This window comes from Triticum urartu, chromosome 7 (assembly GCF_003073215.2).
Source record: "Triticum urartu cultivar G1812 chromosome 7, Tu2.1, whole genome shotgun sequence".
Taxonomy (NCBI): domain Eukaryota; kingdom Viridiplantae; phylum Streptophyta; class Magnoliopsida; order Poales; family Poaceae; genus Triticum; species Triticum urartu.
The window spans coordinates 716,487,591-716,499,621 of record NC_053028.1 but is presented as its reverse complement, the minus strand read 5'-3'; the positions used below and the strand labels follow the sequence as shown (position 1 = coordinate 716,499,621).

The 12,031-nt window shown below is 45.1% G+C and overlaps 2 protein-coding genes across 2 annotated transcripts; one reads left to right on the top strand and one right to left on the bottom strand.

Moving 5' to 3' along the window:
* Positions 1-552: 552 nt before the first annotated feature.
* Positions 553-1,419, top strand: LOC125519638. Its single transcript, XM_048684376.1, has 3 exons — positions 553-723; positions 808-1,017; positions 1,107-1,419. Exons 1-3 carry the CDS (start codon positions 553-555, stop codon positions 1,299-1,301), a joined length of 576 nt encoding a protein of 191 aa, XP_048540333.1. The 3' UTR covers positions 1,302-1,419.
* A 3,193-nt stretch (positions 1,420-4,612) lies between these two features.
* LOC125524716 (disease resistance RPP13-like protein 4) lies at positions 4,613-9,874 on the bottom strand. Its single transcript, XM_048689756.1, has 3 exons — positions 8,816-9,874; positions 5,830-7,948; positions 4,613-5,555 (listed from the first exon to the last, which is right to left on the bottom strand). Exons 1-3 carry the CDS (start codon positions 9,866-9,868, stop codon positions 5,455-5,457), a joined length of 3,273 nt encoding a protein of 1,090 aa, XP_048545713.1. The 5' UTR covers positions 9,869-9,874; the 3' UTR covers positions 4,613-5,454.
* Between the last annotated feature and the right edge of the window lie 2,157 nt (positions 9,875-12,031).

The following is a 12,031-nucleotide window of genomic DNA, read 5'->3' as shown; positions in this document are numbered from 1 at the left end:
ATATATTATGCTTTCATTACCTTGTGGTACATTATGCTTTATGCTTTATGCTTCCATAACACCAATTTGGACACACCTACATGCCATTATGCTTTTATTATGTAGGTGTGTCCAAATTGGTGTTATGGAAAAGACGAGTCCTGGGCGGCATTGGTGGATCTTTGGTGTGATGAGGCTGGAGCCTGGGTGGCTATGAGAACCAAAAATAAGGCTAACCGAGGGACGGAGGGAGTACATGCTCAGGGAAACCGAAACCACTATCTCCACAAGGCAGTTAATGTATGACTAACCCCATTAAACATTCTTCTTCTTCTATTTACCATCACTTTCTTATGTATGACTAACCTCTGTTTGGTGGTGCAGGAGGAGAAACTGAAGCGGCCGCTCTCACACATGCAGGCGTGGGAGATCGCCCATACGCGGAAGGACCCCAAGCCTGGCGAGCCCAAGTACTACGGCAAGAAGACCGCAGGGAGGAAGAAGGCCTACTCCGAAGCGTATCTGGAGTTACATCCTGACACACCTGACCCCATTGCGACGCCTCTGGATGACATGGCGGTGGTGAGGCTGGGGCCCAAGGAGCACGGTCGGGAGGCGGTTCTCGATGCTGTGATCACTCCTAGTATCTCCTACACACAGCTTCGTCGGATCGACCCGAGCCTGAGCCAGCGCACGAGCCAGCCAGTGACTAGTACACAGTCCCTCTTTCAGGAGCAACAATCTGTAAGTATTTTCCCTCTTATCTTCATTTCTCACTTCATTTTCCGCATTTAGTAGTTTTATGAGTTCCATCATGCCATACCGTAGGCCTACATGGAGTACACACGCCAGGAGACCATGGCGTGGCATCAGAGGCTTTATGAACACCAAGTGCAGAGGGATAGCCAGATGCAGCAGACTTTTCAGGATATGGCGGCCGGCAGGTGTCCTCAGTTCCCTCCAGCACAATGCCCTCCAACACAACCAGTGCTGATGAGCTTTGAGGAGTTTGTGGCACAGAACGCTGGCCCCTCGCCGGTTAGTTCATCCCCAATCTATTCACCCAAAGCATGTCATGCCTTTCAACACAGTCATATATCCCGTGCATATGTCTTTTCAACATCCAGGGAACAGGTGGATCTACCGTTGGTGGTGGTCTTCGCAGCACTCTGGAGACACGGAGCCCGACCACTCCGATCCACGGAGGCGGAGGTGGAGGAGGAGGCGGTCTTGGCGGTAGCGCTGCCGCTAGCAGTGACGACCTGGGCTTCGGCGGTCTTGGCGGTGACGACCTCCGTGGTGCTCGACGTCCTGGCGCTTAAGCCTTTGGGTCACATTGTGGCGGTCTTGGTGGTGATGATACTTATATGCTTGTGATGTTTCTTATTGTTGTTTGTGAGATTCTTATGCTTGGTGGTGATGATACTTATATGTTTATGATTTGCGATGCTTCTTATGATGTGTGATGATGAATTTGTTGTGTGATGTTGCTGGGCCAGCTGTTATGTGATGCATATATTTGTTGTGTGATGCTGTATATATTCAAATGAATTGAGCTGAAACAAAACAGAAAAAAGAAAAAAAAACAGACAGAAACTATGCCGACGGCTAGGCCGTCGGCATAGAGTTGCCGTGAGCTCCCAGTGGCTGCCACGTGGCAGGTCTATGCCGACGGCTTAGCCGTCGGCATAGTTTCAAACTAAGCCGACGGCTAAGCCGTCGGCATAGGCCTGCTCCAGGAGCTCCCAGTGGCTGCCACGTGGCAGGTCTATGCCGACGGTCTAGCCGTCGGCATAGTTTCAACCTAAGCCGACAGCTAGGCCGTCGGCATAGACCCGCCCCAGGGGTGACGCCTGCTCGCCACGTGGCACGTCTATGCCGACGGCCTAGCCGTCGGCTTAGTTTGAAACTATGCCGACGGCTAGACCGTCGGCATAGACCTGCCACGTGGCGAGCAAGCGTTGGTCAGCACTTGACGGCGGCCGCCGTTAGGCGATAACGTTGCCGACGGCCGGGGTCGTTAGCATAGATGTACGGACATCGTCGGTATAGGGCCTATGCCGACGGCCTTCCTGGCTATGCCGACGGATATGTTGCCGACGGCCCTATGCCGACGGAGGCCGTCGGCATAGGCCTGTCCCGACGGCCATTCAGGGCTATGCCGACGGCCCTGGCCGTCGGCATAGGGTGCGATTCCGGTAGTGCAAGGCTGAACCGTTGTAGCAAAAAACTACGATGAATTATAAACAACCCCCCCCCACCCTCCAACAAATAACACCACGACAAATGCTGATGACATTGGTCTGAACGAAAATGCATTCAACCTCATTTTCTGTTTCATCTTCTATTCTATGTATTCAAATTGGAGAAAATCAATTAATCCTTAATTAGCTAATCCATAATTTCATTGGTTGATAAAAAATGGTCTAAAGATAGGAATCAATTAGACTGACGCCTGAGGCTTTGAGAATGAGAGAAGAACTGCTATGTGCCTAGGAGTCTAGGGCCTAGCAAGTGGCAAGAAACCGGCGAGTTAAGCGCCCTCCTTGTTGAGTATAATGTTTATTAGGAAAGACGAGATAGACTAGGATTTGTTCTGGCTTGTCTTGTACTCCAAATAGATGATTGTACTTCTATATATATGCCCACGAGGCTCAAGCAATACAACAAATATTCCACCAAACCTCTCTCTCCCTTCTAACATGGTATCTATCGCAAGTCGATCCTAAACCCTAACCGCCACCGCTTCCGCACCCGCGCGCCGCCCCCGGGGCGGTCGGCCTTCATGATCGCCGCCGGGGGCCGCGCCGCCAGTACCTAGGGTTCGTCCGCCGGCCGTGTTGGCCGGCTGCCCTAAAGAGTCTTTTTTTCCCGATCCTAACACTCCTTGCCAGTGCACGTCAGAGCGGAGGCGCCCTAGCGTAGTGGATACGTGTCTCTGCTGTGATGGCGATGGAACTCAGAGGGTGGGCGATGGCGCAGCACGAACAGAGCGTCAAAACTAATGTGCGGATGCAAAGTTGGTCAGCCCATAAGTGGTAGCCATAAGTTAAACAACCCATATGTACATCTGTGTGGCTAAAACTTAATTAGTTGCATGTCCCGTACATAATATATCCATTCATCATGCAGCACATATATATGGTTGAAAGGCGGGGGATAAAATGAAACGAACTTATAAACCAACAGAGTCAAAGCGCCCAAACAAATTAAGGCAAAGTTCGTATATATAATTTTACCTTCAAACACAGTAGAGTGGCTAATATTTGAATCCAACTTGCAGTTGTCTCCTCTGGTGTACAAAACGTACCATTTTCTTTGGTTGTCTACATCACCTGCATATGCCTTGACATGCTCCACTTGGCTGAACTTTTCCCACTCAGTGCCAGATTGTCCCGCAGCTACCGCAGAGAGCAACCATAGCCTGCAGAATAACTGCAAATACCTTGGCTTTATATCTCTCATGTATTCTGGCAGTTTTTCCATGATGTAATCCTCCAGGGCTAGCCTCTCGAGTGAAGTGATGCGCTCCAGCACCTTCAACTTTGGGCAGTTGGCGATGGCAAGCTTCTGCAGATTGGGGAGATTGGTGATCCTCTGCAGATCGGGGCATCCAATCACTCTAAGGTCAACAATAGAAGTAAAGCTCTCAATGTAGCAGAGGTGCTTGACATGTTCTAGACCTAATTTTTTCAAATAGGTTGCATTGGAGGTAAGGCCTGGAGGAACATGCCTCAGTCTGCAATTAATGAGCAGGGCCGGGCCGGTAAATTCCGGGGCCCTGTGCGAACTCAAAAATGGGGCCCTGTTTTACTAAAATGAACTAATGAGCTATTATAACGGAGGGAGTATATGGTATAGTGTCTTACATAATAATTAGATATGTAAAAAAGCATACCTATTCAACTCCCGTTTGCATAATACTACACTGTGTTGTTTAACCAAGGAGGTAAGAACCGATCTCTAACGATCCCTGTCAAAAGTTAATTAGGATTTATGAAATTAGAAATTAGGAGTAGGAGCCGAAAATAATTATAAAGGACTCGTTTGAGGCAGGCTACCTGTTTTGAAAGTGTGAAGCACTTGAAGGTGTGAAGCACCTGGAGTCGGTCGCCGGTCGATCTGACGAGGCGAGATTGATCCGACGAGGCGACGAGTCTAGAACTTAGGAGAGGAAGGCAACAACTGCAGAGGCATGAATTGCTTGCGGCTTGCCGATCTATACGATTATACGATGAGGGCTGAAGGCATGAGGCGATACGATTGAAGGCTAGGCATGAGGGGCGAAGCCGCGAAGGAGACGATCCCGTTTCCTGTAACGACGCCGCCGCACCTGCTATTACGGTTTTGCGATTGATCTAGTCCACGATCTCTTTTTTTCCTTTGTGACCGATGACCCCGTTTCTTTCTCGACCGAGGCATCAAGCTGCCTTTATTTAAGGAACATTCATTGAGCAGATGAGCAGCAGCGTCCAGCCAGGGGCGGCGTCAGGGGTCTTTTTGGGTATTCGGTTGAATACCCAAGATTTTGACAAACCATTGAAATTTTATATAAAACAAGCGATTTTTTTTTGCAAAACAGTGATGACTTGGGCAAAATGAATACCCTCCTCCAAAATGAATACCCACCCTCTAGAACCTGACGCCGCCACTGCGTCCAGCACCTAGCGGCCCAGGGCCTGTTATGACAGTTTTTTTAAAATACTAGGCCTATATACAAATTTTGGGGCCCCAAAAAATTAGGGGCCCTGTGCGGGCTGCACACTTTCTACAACTATAGGCCCGGCCCTGTTAATGAGCACAAGTTTCTCCAAACGGCGCATGGCTTGTACTTGCTCCTCCCACTCCCACTCCTCCCATTCCACCATCTTGAGCAACTTCAATACATTTAACCTTGGAAATGAAGCTGCTGTCGCCTGCAAGAATCCAGTCCCCCATATTTGATGCATGGAGCACGAGAGACCAGTAAAAAATGCAAATTGGGGAGCTGGCACAACCCATTGGGAAGTTGCGTGCAACAAGCCAGATCATCAAAAAATATAGTCTTCAAGTTGTTGAGGGGCACCATTGATGTGGACATCATCCAGCTCGGGAGTTGCCGGCCAAAATACCCATTGATTTCAAGTTTTTCCACACCAGGTGGAGGGCAAAGCTTATCGAGAACCTTCTCAATTCGTTGTTGCTCTTCCTCTGAGATGTCTCCCAGTTTACTGCTGCAGTGCAGGAGTAGAATGATAAGATGCGTCTTCTTGTCGAGCCTAGCATTAGCAGCAAACGAGGCAGCAGATACACTCTCCAATTCAATTAATCCAAGACCTATAAGTTGGGAAAGAGGCCCCAACTCGTCCAAACTGCACCAATCACCATCCATGTGGGCTCGAAACATATATAGTCTCCTCATATTTGTCAGACCACTAAACCCTCTAGGTACCGTACATGCTTCGGGAAGTGAAAGTAACCTCAGCTGGCCAAGCTTCACAATGCTGTCAGGAAGTTGCAGACGTAACTGAAGGTACTTCTCATTTTGTACAGAGAGTCAAATCCTTGTGCATCCACCATAGAAGATGATAAGGTTTCTGGATGGAAAGAAAAACACAAAACTAGTTAAATGATACTATCTAGATATATTAAACTCAAGAAAACCTAGAAGAACAAGTAAGAAGACAAACACTAGGCAACATGCAATAGGAGGGTACAGAATATATCCGAGCAGCATGCAGTATAAACTAGGAATTTATGCAATAGGAGGGTACAAAAAGCATAAATAAAATCAAAAGAATTTATAAACTGGCAAAAAGAGTGCTCAAACAATTTAAGACAAAGCTTCTACATATGTTTGATTTTCCGTACCTTCAAATATGGTAGAGCTGCTAATATTTGAATCCAACTTGCAGTTGTCTCCTCTCGTGTACAAAACATACCATTTTCTTGAGTTGTCTCCATCACGTGCATATGCCTTGACATGCTCCGCTTGGCTGAACTTGTCCCACTCAGTGCCAGATTGTCCCGCGGCTATCGAAGAGAGCAACCATAGCCTGCAGAATAGCTGGAAATGCCTTGGCTTTATGTCTCGCATGTATTCTGGGAGTTTTAACATGGTGTAATCCTCCAGGATCAGCCTCTCGAGTGAAGCAATCTGCTCCAGCACCTTCAACTTTGGGCAGTTCACGATGGTAAGCATCTGCAGATTGGGGAAATTGGTGATCCTCTCCAGGTCAGGGCATCCATTCACTGTAAGCTCAACAACAGAAGGAAAGCTCTCAATGTAGCTGAGGTACTTGACATGTTGTAGACATAATATTTTCAATGAGCTTGCATTGGATGCAAGGCCTGGAGGAACATGCCTCAGTCTGCATTTTTTGAGCACAAGCTTCTTCAAACGGCGCATGGCTTTTACTTTCTCCTCCCACTCCCACTCCTCCCATTCCACCATTCCATACAAGATCATTTCATTTAACCTTGGAAATGAAGCTGTTGCCGCATGCAAGAATCCAGTCCCCACATGTTTGATGCATGGAGCACGAGAGACCTGTAGAACCTCCAGACCGGGGAGCTGGCACAACCCATTGGGAAGTTGTGCGCAACAAGCCAGATCATGAAACAATATAGTCTTCAAGTTGTTGAGGGGCACCACTGATGTGGACATCATCCAGCTCGGGAGTTGCCGGCCAAAATACCCCTTGATTTGAAGAACTTCTACACCAGGTGGAGGGTAGAGCTTATCGTAAACCTTCTCAATTCGTTGTTGCTCTTCCTCAGAGACACCATCCTTCTCTTTGACCAACACATCATCTCCCAATCTACTGGTGCAGTGCAGGAGTAGCCTGATAAGATGCATCTTCTCGCTGAGCCTAGCATTAGCAGCAAACGAGGTAGCAGATACATTCTCTAATTCAGTTAATCCAAGAAGTCTGAGTTGGGAAACAGGACCCAACTCATCCAAACTGCACCAATCACCATCCATGTGGGCTCGAAACATACGTAGTCTCCTCATATTTGTCAGACCACTAAACCCTCTAGGTACCATACATGCTTCGGGAAGTGAAAGGAACCTCAACTGGCCAAGCTTCACAATGCTATCAGGAAGATTCACCAATCTTGTACATCCACGAAGGTCAAGGAATTGCAACAGTTTCATCTTGCCAATGTTTCCTGGAAGTACAGATATATCCGCATTTACTAGTGTTAGATACCTCAGGTGCTTGAGTTGATGCAACAATTCCAGCAATACAGCCATATCTGAAGATTCCATATGCAGAGTCCGCAAACTAGAAAAAGTAGCCAATAAATCACCAGGCTTCATCTTAATCTGGATAGTTGAGATCAATGTTCTCATTGATTTCTGCACCTGTAGAGATTTTGAATCAAGTTCACCTGATTGTGATTGGTTAGCTTCTATGGACAACCGAAGAAAGTTTTGTGAACTAAGTTTAGAAAGAATATCATTGTCTCCATCTTGAGCCACGAGTGCTTCATCTTTAGTCATATACTGAGCAAATGAGCGAACAACATCATGCATGCTGCAAACCCATATATGAGCATACGCTTTATCTGGCTCTATAAGGTTCCTAGATATCAACTCCTTGTAGTAATTTGTTCCCAATTCTTCTAAATCATTAGAATTTCCATGAATAAATCCTTCACTAATCCACATTGCAACAACTTCATCCATAGTAAAAATTCTACTTTTAGGAAGAAGAGAGTAGTACAGAAAGCACTGCTTCAGGTAGGAAGGCATATATACATAGCTTAAGTATACCGTGTGGTTGAGCTCATCGGGCATTTTAGTTGTTGACCATTTAGAATCATCCAAAACCTGCTGCCAGTCATGCCGTAGCCCCCCTCTTTCACGCAAGAGTCCTCCCATTACTTTAATGGCAACTGGTAAGAAACCACATTTTTGTATAATTTTCAGTCCGATATCCTTTAGCATATTGATGTGGTCTTCATCTATCTCACTTGAGTGTACCTGCGAACATGCAATACAAGGGACAGCTACAGTTAATTAATTATGAACCAAGCTCCTTTAAGGCACTCAAATTTACCTTCTAAGAGACAAGAATACTAATTGATTTATCTGTCCATTTATTATGCTAGGTTTGACAATGTAAATATTCAAATCACAGAATGTACATGTCAAAAAATGTCATAAATGCATTTACCTATCTTGCTCCTACATACAAATATTTGCGATATGAATTCCACAAATAAAATACATATTTTATACCAATATTAGAAAAAGGCGCGCCAGGCTCTAAGCGATAGCAAAATGCCTAGCGCTTAATGTGCACTTAAGCATGTGGTTTGGTCATAAAAGAGTAAAGCGGTGGCCAGACACATAATCAACGCCCATTTAAAACTTTACTTCATACCTAGGCAACAACAATATATTCCAAGAAATATATTTTTGCAGTACTCTCGTCATTGTGATAGAAACTTGCACTCAGATTTAGTAAAATCATATAATATTTATTATCTTCCTTATTTTTGCAGTACTCTCGTCATTGTGATAGAAACTCGTCACACGAAGTTATCCATCTCCCCGTCACCTAAAATTCATAATTGACAAAATTTTGTAGTGATATATTTCCTTGTCTAGCACAATGCTTTTTTGGCACTAGCAAAGTAACATCAGATTAAGGTGGTAGAGAAACTAGCCATGTGAAGTTATTGACAGCCACTTAAGGTAGTAGTACATATAAGCCATTTATACCACACCTGATTAATTTGGAAGCATCCTAACATTTCTCTAAAAGAACTACTTTATACTATTAATAAGTAAATGTAGAGAGATTATTTGCTTGATAAAGATATTGATGTTTAATTGCATACAGACCTGCGTCTTGAACAATAACCAAGCATCGTCGGGTGCTAATGTGTCGACGTGGTGGTATGGCCATATAGCTGACACCCCTCGGGCTACACCTTCATCTCTAGTAGTGATGAGAACACGGCTGCCTGGAGCAGCAGCATTGACTAACGGCGCTTTGAGCACATCCTCCCATGCTCTATAGTTCCAAACATCATCCATTATCAAGAAGGTCTTGTGGCCAATCAAGGCTTCCTTGAGGGTTCGTTGAAGCGTGGCCTTTGCATTTCCAACTGGCCGAGCGTCTCCTCTGACTTCAATGATGGCTCCTCTCAGCAGCTCAACCTCACTAAAGTTCTGGTTGACACTCAACCATATCTTTTTGCTGAAGTCACCTTGGATGGCCTCGTCATTAAAGACCTTCTGGGCGAGGGTGGTCTTGCCAATCCCACCAACACCTACGATAGCGACCACCATAATGTTGTTGCTGACCTCATTTCCAGAGCGTGTGATTTGGGCCACCAGTGCGCTTGTGTCTTCTTCGATCTTGTCCCCAACCACACTGGACAGGTTGAGCTCCCCAGATGTCTCCCGGCTAGGATTGCCATGACGAGAGATGTGGACATTGCTGCTATGACAATCCTCATAGGACCCAAGATTGATGAAGTTGAAAGCAGCACTGCGCTGCTTTATGTTATCAAGCCTCTGGTTGAGCGCCTTGATGCGGGTGCCGATCTCACGAGCATGGAAGGGATTCCGCATGCAAAAGAGTAAGGGATTGCAACACCCAGCTTCTGCAGAGGATGGCCAACGCTTCTCCATGGCCTTGAGCTGGCAGAGGTCGAGGATGTCAGCAGCTTCGTACATGGCGCGCTTGAGCTGCCCCACCCAGACCTGGACAGTCTCGTCGCTGATATTCCTCCTATCAGCATCAGCGAGGAAGTTCTTGAGGTCTTGAAGCTTGTCTCCCAACTTGTCGATCTCGCCGGAGACGCCCAGCATCGTTCCGAGCTCATCTTGTACCACCTGCTTGAGGTAGTCCCCGATGTAGGATGCAAAAGCATCCAACACCATCGCCATTATTGTTCAACTTGCTGGCCTTCCGTTGTGATTACAATTAGAGGAAATTAAAGTGAGTTTAAAGTAGCAGCCAGAGGCAAGGAAATAAAACTTGAACATTAACTAACTACATCAAGCACAACACTACGTCACCAACCTTTGAGAATGATGGGATGCACTGCACGGCACAGCAGTCGGCGGCGACAAATACCAGCAGACGGTGGCGGCGGGGGCGATGGCGGTGCTGGCGAAGACCTGGAGCCTGAAGGGATTGGGATTTGGGAAGTAATGCCACACAGGGTACTCGTTGTCAGCCGGAGGTGGGTAAAGCATCAGGTGGAGAAGCAAGCAAAGCAGCTTCTTTTCCTTTTCCATGGAGGAGTAGATTATTTGACAAAGCAAAGCAGCTTCTTTTCTGATCTCTCTCGTGTGATTTTTTTTATTTCTTTTGAGAGAGGTAATAGGTTTCTACTGCGGCGGCCCATGAAATTGAGCCCCATGCGCCTTACTGGAAGCGGCCCATCAAATTGAGTGAAACTACAAGCGTCCCTGAAGCAAGGAACATTTTTATTTCTTTGTTTTGAAAATGAAATTCTACTCGCATATTGTAATTGAATTATAGTTGATTAATAAAGCTCCCCTATTTCGATGCAACAATAAATTCACAAACCATGAAATAAATTAATTAAACCTCTTTATTTTCAGAAAAGTATAACTTTTATTTAGGGCTAAATTCTCCCAAGCATCAGTTTTCTATGTTGCAGTGACTACACCATCTACCGGCTTGTCACCTCGTGGAGCGGCTGCCCGGGTTCTTCTCTGTCGCCCCACCACCGGGAGCGGCAGATCCTCATCTAGAGTGTTGCCTCCATACACAACAGCCACATGAGGCAGAGTAGCTGGGTATTCTCCGGCAGCGAAGGCAGAAGGCGGCGCATCATGGTGATTCTTATTTGACACATTAAGCATCAAATAGTTGTCGTTCGGCGCAGACGAGGGAGAGCCAATGATGTAAACGGGCTGACCCATTTTAGGTGGCGAACCTACTACAGCTTCCGATTTTGGGAACCGTCCTAACCTTTTGAAATTGTTTAGAATGTTCTTGATTTTTTTCATTTTTCTAAGGTTTATTTCAGGTTTTCTATTTTTCCCTTTCTTTTTATATTCTAAAAGCAAAAAATGCACTTAAAAAAATCTTCGGAACTGCAAAAAGTGTTCAATATTTTTGAAAATGTTTACAGTTATAAAAAATTATTGTGTTGTCAAACAATGTTCACAGCTATATAAAAGTGTTCATACTTAAACAAAAAAATTGTAAAAATGTTTGGACTTTCCTTTTGTTCTCAAAAGAAAAACTCTACTCGCATATTGTAATTGGATTATAGTTGATTAATAGATATCCATAATTTTGATGCAAAAATAAATTCCCATGCCATTTTAAGCGACAGATTCTATTTTCATAAAAGTATATCTGGTTTGGGGATCCGTCCTGATTGGTAGGAAACTTTCTAGAAGGTTTTGACCTTTTTTCATTTTTTTGGGTTGTTTTATTTCGGTTTTACTTTTATTTTTCTCTTTCTTTTTATAACCTTATAAAACACAAAATATATTATAGTTTTTCAAAAAAAGAATTGTAAATTTGGAAATATAATCGTGTTGTCAAAAAATGTTTGCAAATTTGGAAAAAATGTATTTAAAAAAATGTTTGCACTTGGCCCAGTTTTACCTCCAGAAGGTGCTTTTGGATACTAGTCAATCACTATGAATGTATCTATGCTATGCGAAATACAGCACACATCCATCATCTGAACTAGTTCTAAAAGAAAATCCATCATTTGAACTATTGCCACGAAAGAAGACTCTTCTTCACCAACAAAAGAACATGTGGGCCTCTATGATGTAGCCATCGAGATTAAATCAAATTAGCCATGCTGATCGGGACCTCCTATTTGACGCATTTTGTATCAAACAGAGCCGCGACACACAAGCGCAGGCGCAACTGGGCTGGCCCATTAGAGGTGCCGCGAGAAGGCCATTGTATACCAGCTTCGGCCCTGTAGGGCTAAAATCCACAAAAAGGTAAAGCACTCGCTTGGATTCTGTCACAAGATCTAATCTTCTGTTGCGAGCGTTGTTAGCCACGGGAGTTAATAACAGATACTGGCTATACATCAGCACGAGACT

Bases quoted from the DNA above. Each gene is read 5' to 3' on its own strand.
- LOC125519638 (XM_048684376.1), top strand. From the start codon at position 553: ATGGCGGTGGTGAGGCTGGGGCCCAAGGAGCACGGTCGGGAGGCGGTT. The intron at 724-807 runs GTAAGTATTTTC...GCCATACCGTAG, and splicing joins TCTTTCAGGAGCAACAATCT to GCCTACATGGAGTACACACG. The intron at 1,018-1,106 runs GTTAGTTCATCC...TTCAACATCCAG, and splicing joins AGAACGCTGGCCCCTCGCCG to GGAACAGGTGGATCTACCGT.
- LOC125524716 (XM_048689756.1), bottom strand. From the start codon at position 9,868: ATGGCGATGGTGTTGGATGCTTTTGCATCCTACATCGGGGACTACCTC. The intron at 7,949-8,815 runs GTCTGTATGCAA...GCATGTTCGCAG, and splicing joins GGTTATTGTTCAAGACGCAG to GTACACTCAAGTGAGATAGA. The intron at 5,556-5,829 runs GTACGGAAAATC...CTTTCCATCCAG, and splicing joins CAGCTCTACCATATTTGAAG to AAACCTTATCATCTTCTATG.